The 12443-nt window shown below is 42.4% G+C and overlaps 1 protein-coding gene across 2 annotated transcripts; it reads right to left on the bottom strand.

The window, feature by feature from the left end:
* Nucleotides 1-4911: 4911 nt before the first annotated feature.
* Nucleotides 4912-11027, bottom strand: panx3 (pannexin 3). Of its 2 annotated transcripts, XM_041952197.1 has the most exons (6): nucleotides 10999-11027; nucleotides 10542-10734; nucleotides 7430-7572; nucleotides 6931-7145; nucleotides 5694-6445; nucleotides 4912-5300 (listed from the first exon to the last, which is right to left on the bottom strand). In XM_041952197.1, exons 2-6 carry the CDS (start codon nucleotides 10723-10725, stop codon nucleotides 5242-5244), a joined length of 1353 nt encoding a protein of 450 aa, XP_041808131.1. In that variant the 5' UTR covers nucleotides 10726-10734; nucleotides 10999-11027; the 3' UTR covers nucleotides 4912-5241. The 2 variants fall into 2 exon arrangements, with proteins under 2 accessions (XP_041808131.1, XP_041808129.1); XM_041952195.1 differs by lacking the exon at nucleotides 4912-5300 and having other exon boundaries at nucleotides 5602-6445.
* Nucleotides 11028-12443: the final 1416 nt, after the last annotated feature.

Here is a 12443-nt window from a genome sequence, read left to right as displayed (position 1 = left end):
TAGAGGAGGGATATATCTGCACCTGTCGGGACATTATCAGTGTCAGGAGTTGACAGCTCTGACTGAAATACAGTGTCAGCTACCCTTTTTCTGTGTCACCCCACATGCTTACCTGCTGACAGCTGTACTTGACGTTGACACCTGAGGTAAGCAGCTTGCCAGCGCTGAGTCAGGAGTGAAGTGTGGACCGCAGTCACACTGGAGGTCAGACTTGAAATGGCATTCTGTAAATGCAGTTTCATGTAAAGTGGCTTTCTACATCTTTTTCACATGAATACCATGCTTTATGTCACCCTAATTTGTAGATTTGAAAAAGTATTTAATAATTATTTAAAGGTACAAAAAAGCATCATCATTTCAATTTGATTACAGCGCTATAGTGTTTTTAAGATAAATCAGTGTTTAGCTTTGTTAAAACAACAGAGGAATAAATACTGTTTATTTTATGGATAGTAAACTCTCAAAGATTTTCCAAGAGGGATAGAAGAAAAAAACTGAGGAACAGCAGCTAACTCAGAAGTGGCATTTGGTTTTTGGCTCTCTATAAAATTAAGGCTATGCAAAAATTTTAGCAAACAGTTGCCCACTTACACATTCAGACGACTTGGGTCTAAATTAGTATTCACTTGGATTTGCAGCACTGTCCACAAAAAGAATGTAGCCAAAGTCCAATATTCACTCACTTCAGCTTACTTCATGCTTGACTGTGTATGTGAGCCACTTGATTGTCAAGGCTGTTTTTCTCTGGGTGTGGCTGGCTGCTGGAGTTGATGAGAGCTGCACAAACATACAGCTAATGTGTGTGGAGAGCTTCATACTGATGAGGCGAAAGGAGCAAAAAGTTTTGTTACGTGCAGGAGTTTTGTAGCGTGTCTTTTTTCTCTGATTTTCTTCCTTCAAGAGCATGGAGGTGCATGAGCAGACGTCAAGGTGACCAGAGGGAATGATCCTCTGAGACAGACCTGCTGTCGGTGGCGTCCCCAGAAATGTTTTGCGGGGTAGCCAGGTGGGGCCAAGGAAGATTTTTGGGTGGCGCACAAGGGGTGAGAAATGAGTGCAGGTAATTGGCCAACACCTGAGAAGCATATTATACATATGCAGTGGGGTGGGAGCTAGGGCTGCCCTGCCTGCTGTAGGTCCATCTGTCCTCTGTTTATGATTCCACTCAACAGTCCTGACTGTTGTAATAATGAGCCATTAATATGACTTGTTCATACTTGCCTCTTTTAAAGGGCAACACTTCTTGTTTAATGAAAATTATTTTCCAAATGTGGGTTTTACCTCCTTTTGCTTCCAAGACAAACTAAGCCTCTGCATCATTACGTTATCAGCTTCTCCTCCTGTGTGATGAGCTGCACTAAGCTTCATTAGCACTAAAAAAAATCACTAAGGCAAAACTTAAGACGGAATATGTCCATTTTTATGTCAGGTTGCCTGGAATTTTCTCAAAAACACTCTCTCCTCTGGTCTCTCTCCTGCAGGTCAAGCGGTTCCACTCTGGGAGACCTGCACAACATCCATCGTGTTGACCGGATATGCAGTGTTTTTCTGTCGCATTTGTTTTCAGAGTTTGTGTCTTTTAGACTTCGTATGGTTGCTGTTTATGATTTTTGCTGCATGTCTTTTTTTTCATTTGCAGCACATTTATACAGTTGTTTTTGTTATGGATTTTCGGATGTGTGGCATTATTATTGGAAATTTTCAGGCCTGTTGCGGTGCATTTGCCTTGTCAGCCACCATAGGAAAGCATGCTTATAAAGGAAACCTGTGAGTCAAGTGTAAAGTGAACATTTATTCCACCCTGATGATGAAGAGTTCTCCATACTGAGAGGGGTCAATGGGGACCACTGCAGATTTGGCTCCTTTTTTTGTACAAGTTTCTCTAATTAGCCACAGTCTACAATGAGTCACAGTATTATCGAAGGTACTGTGTAAAAGCACTGAAGCAATGACTGCTCAAATTATTAAGACTAAAATATATAAGGAAATTATATTTGAAATTATTCAACATTCTTTAGCTAGACTCATCATCTTAAGAAATCAGTCCAACAGCTTTTGTTGAATTTTACTATATGTCCCTCTATAATCACATCCTTTCCTGACAGGCAGCTACAGCTTTTCAAGGCTCCTCAACAACACAAACTGCCTGTGTGTGCGGTTTTTGCTCAGTGTGGCCATCACTTTTAATTTAAGGTTCTGTCTTCATTATGTGGCAATCTGAACAAGGAGGTAGATCAATTGTGTCATGAACTGGAGGTCACGTCAGCTGTGCGTAACGGTTTACTATCAGCTCCTGTTTTGCATGCTGTCACAGCTTTAAACTCAATTGAAATTCCTCAAGACTCTGGTCTGCAGGCATCCGACCTTGACTCCTTCACAGCCAGCAATCGAAATGGCAAAACAGGGTGTTTGTAAAACCACAACACAGAGAAAGCAAGCTGTGTATCAGGTATAACTTGACTTGAACACAGCATCCATCATCACGAAATACAATCATTTTCCTCATCCATATGTCCTAACGATGTTAGTGTGGTCAGTCGCAGAGCAATGCAATCCCCTACGACCACAGCCTCTAACACAGAGGTTCAAAGTTCAGCTTCATCATTATTATACAATACAGGATTGCACAATGAAATGCAGTTGAAGCCCGCTCCAGGCTTCTCTCTCACACACAAAATGTCTGCAGTCACCTGCTGCAGAGCCATTAGTTCCAGGGCCATTTTCAACCCTTGCCATTTTTTTGTTTCCACACACAATATTTTCTATTGCTCCTTTATAAAAGTTAACAAGAGTTTGCCATGACAATGTTGCCCTCTTAGGTTTTCTTAAGCAGCACAATTCAGCCACTTAGATCCTGCACAGAGCTGTTGTGCAGTGTCCATAAGTGTTTGGTAAACCCTGTGATGATATCACCTCAGAATTGTTCGGATGAAACAGAGTCATCACCATTATCCTGGCAGGCCGGGACGACAGTGTAGCTAAGGACCCGTTTGATCTCTCATTTCACTCAATCAAATCCTGCTTTAAAGCGTGAGCATTATGCTCAACATTTTGGGATGTTGAGTGCAAACAGTGGTAGTTGGTGTCCAGCCTGCTGACATAGCTGAACTCACTGAAGATTGCCAGCAATTTCTTGATTCCAAAAGGCAGTGCTCCAATCACAGCAACAGCAGCCTCCTCACACTTACTGACTCTGGGAAATTGGCTGCAGCACAGAAGCTTTTACAGACTCTGGCAGAGACGCCTGGACCTGGTGAACGTCTGATAAAGCTGATTTGAATGAGACTGCATTCTCTTTTGTTTTGATTACAGGAATTATAAATATCAGCAGTGACCCCACTTGTGGTGCAGCCCTAAATTAATATATTGCAGCTATAAAAAACAATACAGGCAGTGTAGTTTCAGCATAACTCAATGATGCCCTCAAGTGGCCTGAGCCAGACAGCAAAGGCTTATGTTTTTTTGCCTTTGTGTTAATCTCTGAATCAAGTTAGCTCCCATTCAAAAAACACATTTGAGAACATTCATTATCACCATCTGTCTGGCTTTTTTCTCGCTCTGTGCCAGAAGGATGATGGGGGATGGGATGACATGCATGACTGGTGATGACAAGGAAAATCATCAGATATTCTTTTAAGTTGTAGAGTGGAGCAACGTGACAGCCCAACCATTATTTTAGCACAGAGAATATCCAAAAGATGAAAATGTTTTGACTATAAAGCGGTCCATGACCCGTGACTTCCTGTTTCAACAATGACATTTTCTGCAGTAACGTGAAGTTCTTCAACCCCCCTTAAAAACCCAGACATTTGTAATTGGACTTCCAAAGGGGGCACTTGTTCATTATAAATCTCAGATCCACATTGCATTCCTGCTGTACACACATGCCCCCTATTACGCACTAGGCAACTCGCCGGCCTTTTCTGTCTTCGACTACATCAAAATAATTGCATACTTTGTTCCGTGGACACTGTTGCTGCACAGCAACAGAACGGTCACACATGACAGCACAAGTAGAACAGTTTGCTTCATATATTTTTTGCCAAGGCTCATTCATGTAAGAGAGGCAGTGGCCCTCTAATTTGCATCCAGCAGGTCCTCCCCTCAAATGGCGCTAGGTAGATGTGTTGCACGGCTGCTTTTTTCACACCCTCCATGCCTCATTCTAATAAATTTGATATGCAAAATTAGCGCTTTTGAATAAAACATTTTGTGCTTTTAAATACAACTATGATGCCACTGACAAATCATACAATAATGCAAACAGAATACAGTATAACTCTCAATGAGAATATGTTGCCTATTCAATGTCAGCCTACTGTAGACAGACACAATAGACATCCGCACACAGAAACAGTAGTTCTAAAGTTCCTGCAGCTCTGAGATTGTATGTACCAAAAATAAAAGCCCTGAAAAGTCAAGTGGCTCTCTGCTGTCCCCAAATGGATAATTCAGTTTGATTTTCTAATGTATTACATAGGAAGCTGGTTTGTCAAACAAATCCACTTTCTAAATGCAAATTATGCAACTGCAGAAATGCAAACTTGTGGAAATTAATGCAATAACAGATTATTGAGGATATTGATGATGAAAACACCAGTAATTACACAAACCTCATTTATTTTGAATTACATACAATACAATACACTTTTTAATTCACAGGAAGACAAACCTCATTTCATTTGCTGATGAAGTAAATAACAATAAAAGGAAGCAGAAAGGAAAAGCAGAACAAATACAATATCATCTCCCTTACCTCACGAAAAGAAAATATCTGATACTGGAATCTGTAGTTGGCACTGAAATTTTCTTTTTTTTTTTTTTTTTCCTGTCTCTTGATTGTCATACGTAAGGTTTTTTGGTATATGGTATCACTTTGCTCATACTTGCTTTGTGTTCTCACACCATAATTACAACAGCCACTTTCACTTGCACAATCTCCTTCTACTACCAGCAATCACTGGCTTCTTTAAAAATACATGGGACCAAACTAAGAGACAGAACGTCAGCAGCAACTAAAGATGCCCAGATTCTGAAAATTGACAAATCCAGATTGGCTGTAAATTGACATTTATAGCCGGAACAATTTGCCTTGTAATTGTAGAATAGTTTTTTGTCCTCAGACCGCAGAAACCCTTGATTGGTGTCCACTGTCTTTTTGGGTACAGTACTCTTGAAAATCTACTGTAGAGAGTGGCCAACCCCCCCATTGTTATCACATTGATTCGGTCTGTAGGAGGCCTAGTAATGACTAAATGGTGCAGTCTCCTTCAACTCATGGTACCCCTGGTGGTTTGGCTCTGTGAAGAGACAGAGAGGGCAGTTAGAGCTAGGAAGTACCACAAATCTCTCTCCTCCACATTAGCCAATGCTTTTAAAACTCTTAGGAATATAGACGGTTCAGTTTGGTTTCACTAAGAAAGAACAAACAATGCATTTACAGACAACAAAGAGGAAGAAATGACTAACAATGTTATGTCAATTTACTGCGTACGGTTGAACATGACCCTATTCAGTATTCTGTGGCTGTTCAGTGAGAACTGCTTGTGCTACTTTATGCAATTTCAGTCATTTTCAGAGGCTGTATCTGTAGTCTGAAGGTCACTTAATAATTTTCTGTACATCCCAAATAATGTAGACGAAAATAGCCACCAGCAGAATACGTTTGAGTGTGTAGATAAGTGTTACGGTACCAAGACTCATATTCTGCTCCACAAGAGGCCTCTTCTCGCTGCAGTTTACCACTCTTCCCTGTGCCGCTCCCAGAACAGTCATGATATCTACTAGATTGAGCTTCCCTTCCTCCTTGGCCTCCTCCACCTCCTCTGCCAGCTCCATCGCAGCCTCTTCACGCTCTTCCATCTCCTCTTGGGTCAGCATTGCGTTCAAGCCCTGCCCAGCAGTGGTGTTGCCCACCTGTGGTGGTGCCAGTGAGCACAATGCCCTCACCTGCCCATAGGACTTCAGGTGTGCCACATTGGCACGCAAGAAGAGCAGAAGGACATTGAGGTCATTCAGTGGGCAGCCTAGTCTACGGTGGTTGATAGCATCCAGGGCTGGGAGGACCTCGTAGACAGAGACGAAGGTGGTGTCCCAAACAAAGAGCCGGATCAGGCTAAAGAGGACTATAGGAGCCAGCAGGACATAGATGGCACCATTGGCCACGCTTATAACCTGAAAAACCAACTGGCCAACCATTTTACACTGAACCAGTTCAGGAACCCAGTTCTGATCCCGCAGCATGCCCGTGCGGACAAAGCAGCTGAACTCGTCCTGCAGGAAGGCGGAGAGGTGGAAGTAGGCCAGGTAGAGACAGGCAGCAGTCATGAAGGTCAGGAGGAGGAAGCCCCGCAAGAAAAGCATGCTAACAAGGAAGTAGGAGTTTTGTTTGCACTGCATGTATCTCTCCAGTAGAGGGTACTCAAAGTAGCGCTTCTTCTTGGCCCTGCAATTGAACAAGGAGAAGAAACTCAGCACCATGTTCTCCTTAATGTTTCACAGCTGGGAGCGTCTCAACCCAACCACAATCTTCTGCTTTTGGCTGCTTGCAGCTGCCCTCCACTGCGACTGTTAGAAGTGAGGAGCCTTGTGCAAAATTATATCAACGCTAGCTTCTGAGGAAGAGGAAAACCTTATTCTTCACTTTCCCAAAGCACATTTTCCCAGTTTATGTAGCGATTCAAAATGACAGCATAAGATCACTTGACCTCTGAGCAATATGTCTGACTGGCAGATTGCCTTTATGTGCTGCAATGACCCAGTTTCTCTACAGGAATCAGTAAAGTTTAATTTAGCAAGGCGTATTCTAGTTCAGGGACAAATCAACACTTAATTTAAAACATTAACATGGATATGGAAACATTTTGATTCAAACACTTTTAAAGAGCAGTGAATATCCCTGCTGTAAACCAGCAGACGTTGGTCTCTTACCTTTTCAGTTCGGCCTGAAATGTCAGGGGGTTCTTAGTGTTCTGGCGCATATCCAGAATGTTCTGAGCCAGTCGGACTGACCGGTTGTACGACTTGTCCAGTTCGTCAATTATGAAGAGCAAGTCCGAGGCCAGTGTGGGCATGACGAGTTGGCGCCAGATCAGAGCCGGCAGGTACATCAACACCGCCATGGCCAGAAGAGAGTAAGGGAACATCTGGACGCACAATGAGAGAAAAGAGTGACGGAGAGGAGATGCAGAGGGAGAGAAAGTGGAAGGAAAGAGTGGAAGGAGGCAGATGAGTCACATAAACAATATTACACATGAAAAGTATTACAAATGAATAACCACACGTCCTGGTTTAGAACCACTTTTTGTGACTGGGCCTGAAGCGTCAACTGTGCTGGGTCTGAATACTGCACGAATGGTTTTGGCATTCAAACTTAAGTTTTGACGGGAATTACAAGTAAAGCAAACTTGATCAGAATCTCTCTACTTACTTTGTGTACCCAGAGCGAACGCTCCTCAAAGTTCCCATCGCTGTCAAACTCATGATGCATGAGGGAGTCCCAGCAGTATGTGTCTACATAGCTGGCCTGCTTGATGGTGAAATTGCTGGGAGGGAAACAGCTGATCTGAGGCCCTGTAGAATAAACAAATATTGATTTCTAACATTACCTGTTAATATGGAGAATTACTTCCTGTATCTTCAGTTGATCCTGCTTTGTCAATTTGCCTGTAAGCAGTTTCTCTCTCCCTCTCTCTCTCTCATGCACACACACACACACACACACAGAGAGAGAGAGAGAGAGAGAGTCCACTGCCAGACATGTACATGTGAGCAGCATGCCCTTTTCTTTTCATTTCTTCACAGAATTTCAGTGAAGAAATCATATGTTTCCAAATGGCAACCTGGCATTTAAAACCCTGGGGGCCTCCATTCCAAAATTGGGCTCCTCCACCTTATATTTAGTTCACCTTGATATAACCACATGCAATCCAACCACTTGTATTCATGCACCAAACCCATCTGTCATTTCCAAAGAGGGCTCCACCCTTCTACAGAGGGCTTGGGAGGGAACACACCAAATGTGTGCTCCACCTAACAGAAACATGGATCTTCTATTTTTTACAAGCAGCCTCCACATCTGCCCAGCTTTCTGTAAGTAGAAACATACTCCCTCTAATTTACTCAGGGTGTGATTTCTTCTTGCCAGTCCACCTCATTATAGACAACCATTATATGGTCAAAGTATACATGTATGTGTGTATGTGTGTCATTAATCAGCCACATTTGAACATATTGATAGTGACACCTAAAATGTAATTATGGCAGCTGAGGTTTTGATGGAGTATATTCATTTTAGAAGTGACCTTGTGTAGATATTTACAGAAAGATGAGGTTACAGCTTGTATTTTTGGACAGACTCTGAACCAATGACTCCTACGGTGTGCCATGTTAATGTTAACATTTCTATTATTTCGTTACCCACAATATATGCAAAATTCAGCTAACAAATGTATGTGATGCTTTTGATTTGACACTACATTTACATTTGGGCCAATTTGCAGTGACATATAGTAGATTAGAACATGGTGAGGCTAATGGCGAGGACAGATGGCCTAAGAAGTGAACAGGACAGTGTTTGGTTCATCATAATCCATTATTGACAGCCATATAATAAAACAGTTACAGTACATCATTTCTGAAGAGGTTTTTTGAAGCTGTCTATCTACTGCTACTACTACTACTGTCTACTTTCGCTGTCCCCAAAGGTGTTACTTCACAAACTCCTAAAGGCATTATGGTGGAGTAATTCACATAATCTGCTTCCAGTTGTACAAACATGGTGATACTAAATAAATAAGTGGAAGCACATTTTTAATGTGAAATACCAAGAGACTCTAATGTTGCTGGTCTTGTGCTTTAATGTCTTCCCAAGAGTTTGATCATCAATTTTGCTGAAAAGTCTAATGACGGGAGCGACAGTGGCACTTGCTTAGGTTGAGTTGAGTGCTGTAGTTATAACACAAACTGACACCACTGCATGTTCTCATGCAGCTTACTGTGGGAATCTATTTTTCCAGTTTGCTTGTGAGTGTGTGTGTGGGCGCATGTGTTGACAAGTCACCCTAAATACTAAACAGCCCATGCCTTTTCATGAAATCTTGTAAAATATTCTCCCCCTCAGTTCCCCACCCATGTGAGCCATTTGGCAAAGAGAGGGAACCTAAAATTCTGCCACTGCTCCTATCGCCTACTCCCACTCCTCAATTAACATTGGCAGATCATCCCCACATTCGTGCTTTGTACAAGAATTCTTGGCTGAGAGTCCAGGTGCAAGTAAACCAGACTGCAGACAGCAGCACAATCAAGCACTGTTGTGAAACTGACAACCTGGCAGATAGGCAGCCAAGATCCATCAGCTGAGCCGCGTACCGCGGCACAACATCATGTTCTACGCCCCCCCTCTGGTTAATCAACATATCCTCTCATTTGACTCAAATAGGGGGGAGCTGCCACGGAGGAACTTCGCTTTGTAATTAGAGCGTGCCAGAGTTAGTGAACGCTGCTCTCAATCATCCCCCATGGCAATTAGCATCAGGAGCACCAGACTGATTGCAGACCAGCTCTGAAGAGATGACGTCTAGTTCAAAGTCAGGGGAGTCAGCCTCCTCAGCAACAGTAGACTTGCCACGTATACTTTGGATTGTCTGCTATGCTTTTTGAGTTCTTAAAATGACTGTGGATAAATAGGCTGTGGGCATGTTTCATGTGAAAAAAACCAAAATTTTATTCAAACATATATTTTCACTCTTGTCTAAAACACTTCTGGCAGTAAATAAAACAGCCGAACAGTCAGTGAACTCATAAAGGGAGGTGGACCCAACTGTGATTTTGTGTTTTCAGTAATTTTGTGTTGTCATATCATTGTTGCTATCGTGGTATCTATTATGCTGAGGAGGTCTTTATAGAGTCAGCAGTTAATACTGTCCTTTTAGGATAGGTATTATTTAAGTGTTTTCTCCCTCTCGCTTCACAGCACCCTAATTTTGTTCAGGAAAGTGCCGTGTAATTACAGCTCTCATTGTTATGGCTCTTAATATTTAGTTTCCTCAAGTAGGAATTGTAAGGGATGAGGAGATGTATCTGAGTGCCAAGATAAAAGCCTGCTGGGAAAGAGCACAGACATGCTCACATGTCATGGTTCACTACTTTTAACTGAGCTCTGAAATAAAACACATTTTGGTCACTTTTTTTGTTTTTTCTCAAGACCTTTAACTTTGAATTAAATACCATGGGCCTCGGGAATAATAAGTGCTGTATATTTATATTAGCATGTATGATATTCCTCCTTATCACAGCATCAATTAAATATAGTTTAGCGAGAAAATAATAATTAATTCAAGGACGAATTGGACACGTACAGGACACTGCATGAAAGAGCAGCTGAAGCACAGAAAAACCACGAAGCCAGAACACAACCACGGAATAAAAAATAAGCGCTCAGGAATATAGGGTATAATTAGGGGCAAAAGCAAGTGGAATACAAAACAATATCCTAACATAGTTTTAAAAAAGCATGAGCATAGAGACAGAGAGTTGCTCACCCAGGGAGATCTCGCGGGCGAAGGCCATGCACACCAGCATCAGTGGAAGGCCGACAGACACAAACTTGATGACCTTGTCCAGAGGAAGCTCGAGCTCCAGGTGGCTGATCCGGTTTATCCCGGGGCCGTCCTGCAGCAGGGCATCAGATAGCATGGCCTTGGCCGCAGCCTGGGCGATGGACATTTTGAACACCTACCCAGTGATAAGAAAAAGGGTTGTTTTTTTGACACAGTCAAGTAGGAAAGGAAGATATTGCTCTCAGTGCTGGAAGTCCAAACCAGACTCAATGCCTTTGCTGTTCTCTATCTTGATCTATCTGTCATTCTTCAAAACATTTGATATAATAAGGCAAAATGCAAATAAATCCTCAGTAATAAACAAAAACCTCTACAGTAGTGGACTGTAAATTCAGTCAGAAATGACCTCAGCATATTATGGAAGTTAAAACCACCTTACCTGAAGTCGTCCAGCTTTCTTTGGTGATACTATTAGAAATATGTACGCAGAGCCAAAGTGTTCCTCTAAAGGCTTGTACTGAGTTGGAAAGCTGCTTAAGTATTCAGGGAGGACCTCTGTAAATGAGAGGTTGGATCTGGGCTGGACCAGGCCGAGCCGGGTCTAACTCTAATTACAGGCAGGACATCTGGGAGAATGTAGGCGCCCAGATGGCACTGACTGCAGCAGACCTCCAGTACCCAACACTGGGCCATGCAGTGTGTGTGTGTGTATGTGTGTTTCTCTGGTGTGTCCACACTGTGAGGCATGGTGGCTGTGGCCCACTTCAAACAAGTCAACCATCGCCAGTGGCTTTTTCGGCCTCTGTCATTTTGAGACTATTTTTACTGCAGCCTCAGCCTCGGAGCTACTGCTAGCTGAGATACTGTACCGTACAACAGGGATGGTCATGTTTCTGACCTTTGCATTACATGTGTTGAGAGAAAAACTAAGAGTGTGTAAAAAAGATTTTATAATTGAGTAGATCTGATGTACAGGACCTCTGTTGGTGGGAGGAACTCAAGTGTTTCTGAATCTGAAAACACACAGAAGCAATGAACATTTTAACATTAGGCCAGCGCGTGGGATCTGTATTAGATTTATCTGTACTCACTGTTTGTGATAGAAATCAAGGAGAGCTACAGTACGTCTTGTGATTTGTTGAGTGGAGTTCAGTCTTGCTGATGCTTTGTCGAAGTATGGATCTGTACACAGACAGCTGTTTTCACCAGAAAGGACCAGCACTGAACTCTCGTTGACTTACTAAAGACAGTCACATTGTTCCAAATGTGTTCCACAGCAGTAGTCACAGATTCACATGTACTTTAACACAGTTTTTGCTTGCTGTAATCATTCCTCCTGTCCATACAACTTTAGCTTGTGAAGCAATTCATTTCTAAACTGATCCAAATGTAAGTGATGGGGGACAAAGTCCATAGTCATAGTTGTGTGTAAAAGTTCAGCTGATGCTAATATGAGGCTTCAGCAGAGTGTCTTCATGTGACATTGTTTTCTGGCTGAACTGCAGCAAAGGACAAGCAACACAAAACGGGGGGGGGGGGGGTTTGTAGTCAAAACACCAGAAACCAGCTTGATTTGGCTCCTATGAAGCATCACTTTGAACATTCACCACAATCTTTCTAAATTTAGGCAAACAGATTCAGTCAACTAAATTTAAAAGAAACCTTTAACCTGTAATAACTGATTTGGCTGGCCACCTGGGGGCAGCAGAAGCGAGCTGTAAACACAACATTGGCACGGTGTCACCATTGGGATCCATATGACTGATGTAATTACAAACAGTTGCTTATGTTCACATCCAGCCTATGTGAAACAATGTCAGTGTTCATCTAGACTCATGTTTGTGTTCACCTGATGAATGCAAGTCTATGGTTGACTCTCATTTT

This window comes from Chelmon rostratus, chromosome 14 (assembly GCF_017976325.1).
Source record: "Chelmon rostratus isolate fCheRos1 chromosome 14, fCheRos1.pri, whole genome shotgun sequence".
In the NCBI taxonomy this organism is placed as follows: Eukaryota; Metazoa; Chordata; class Actinopteri; order Chaetodontiformes; family Chaetodontidae; genus Chelmon; species Chelmon rostratus.
The sequence above is the reverse complement of the archived record's forward strand: the minus strand, read 5'-3'. Positions and strand labels throughout refer to the sequence as shown.

What these genes read in the sequence shown, in the direction of transcription:
- panx3 (XM_041952195.1), bottom strand. Translation starts at nt 10,725, where the DNA reads ATGTCCATCGCCCAGGCTGCGGCCAAGGCCATGCTATCTGATGCCCTG. An exon ending in GTTCGCTCTGGGTACACAAA is followed by an intron (nt 7,146 to 7,429) that starts GTAAGTAGAGAG and finishes TTGTGCGTCCAG; the next exon opens with ATGTTCCCTTACTCTCTTCT. An exon ending in TTTCAGGCCGAACTGAAAAG is followed by an intron (nt 6,446 to 6,930) that starts GTAAGAGACCAA and finishes GTTCAATTGCAG; the next exon opens with GGCCAAGAAGAAGCGCTACT.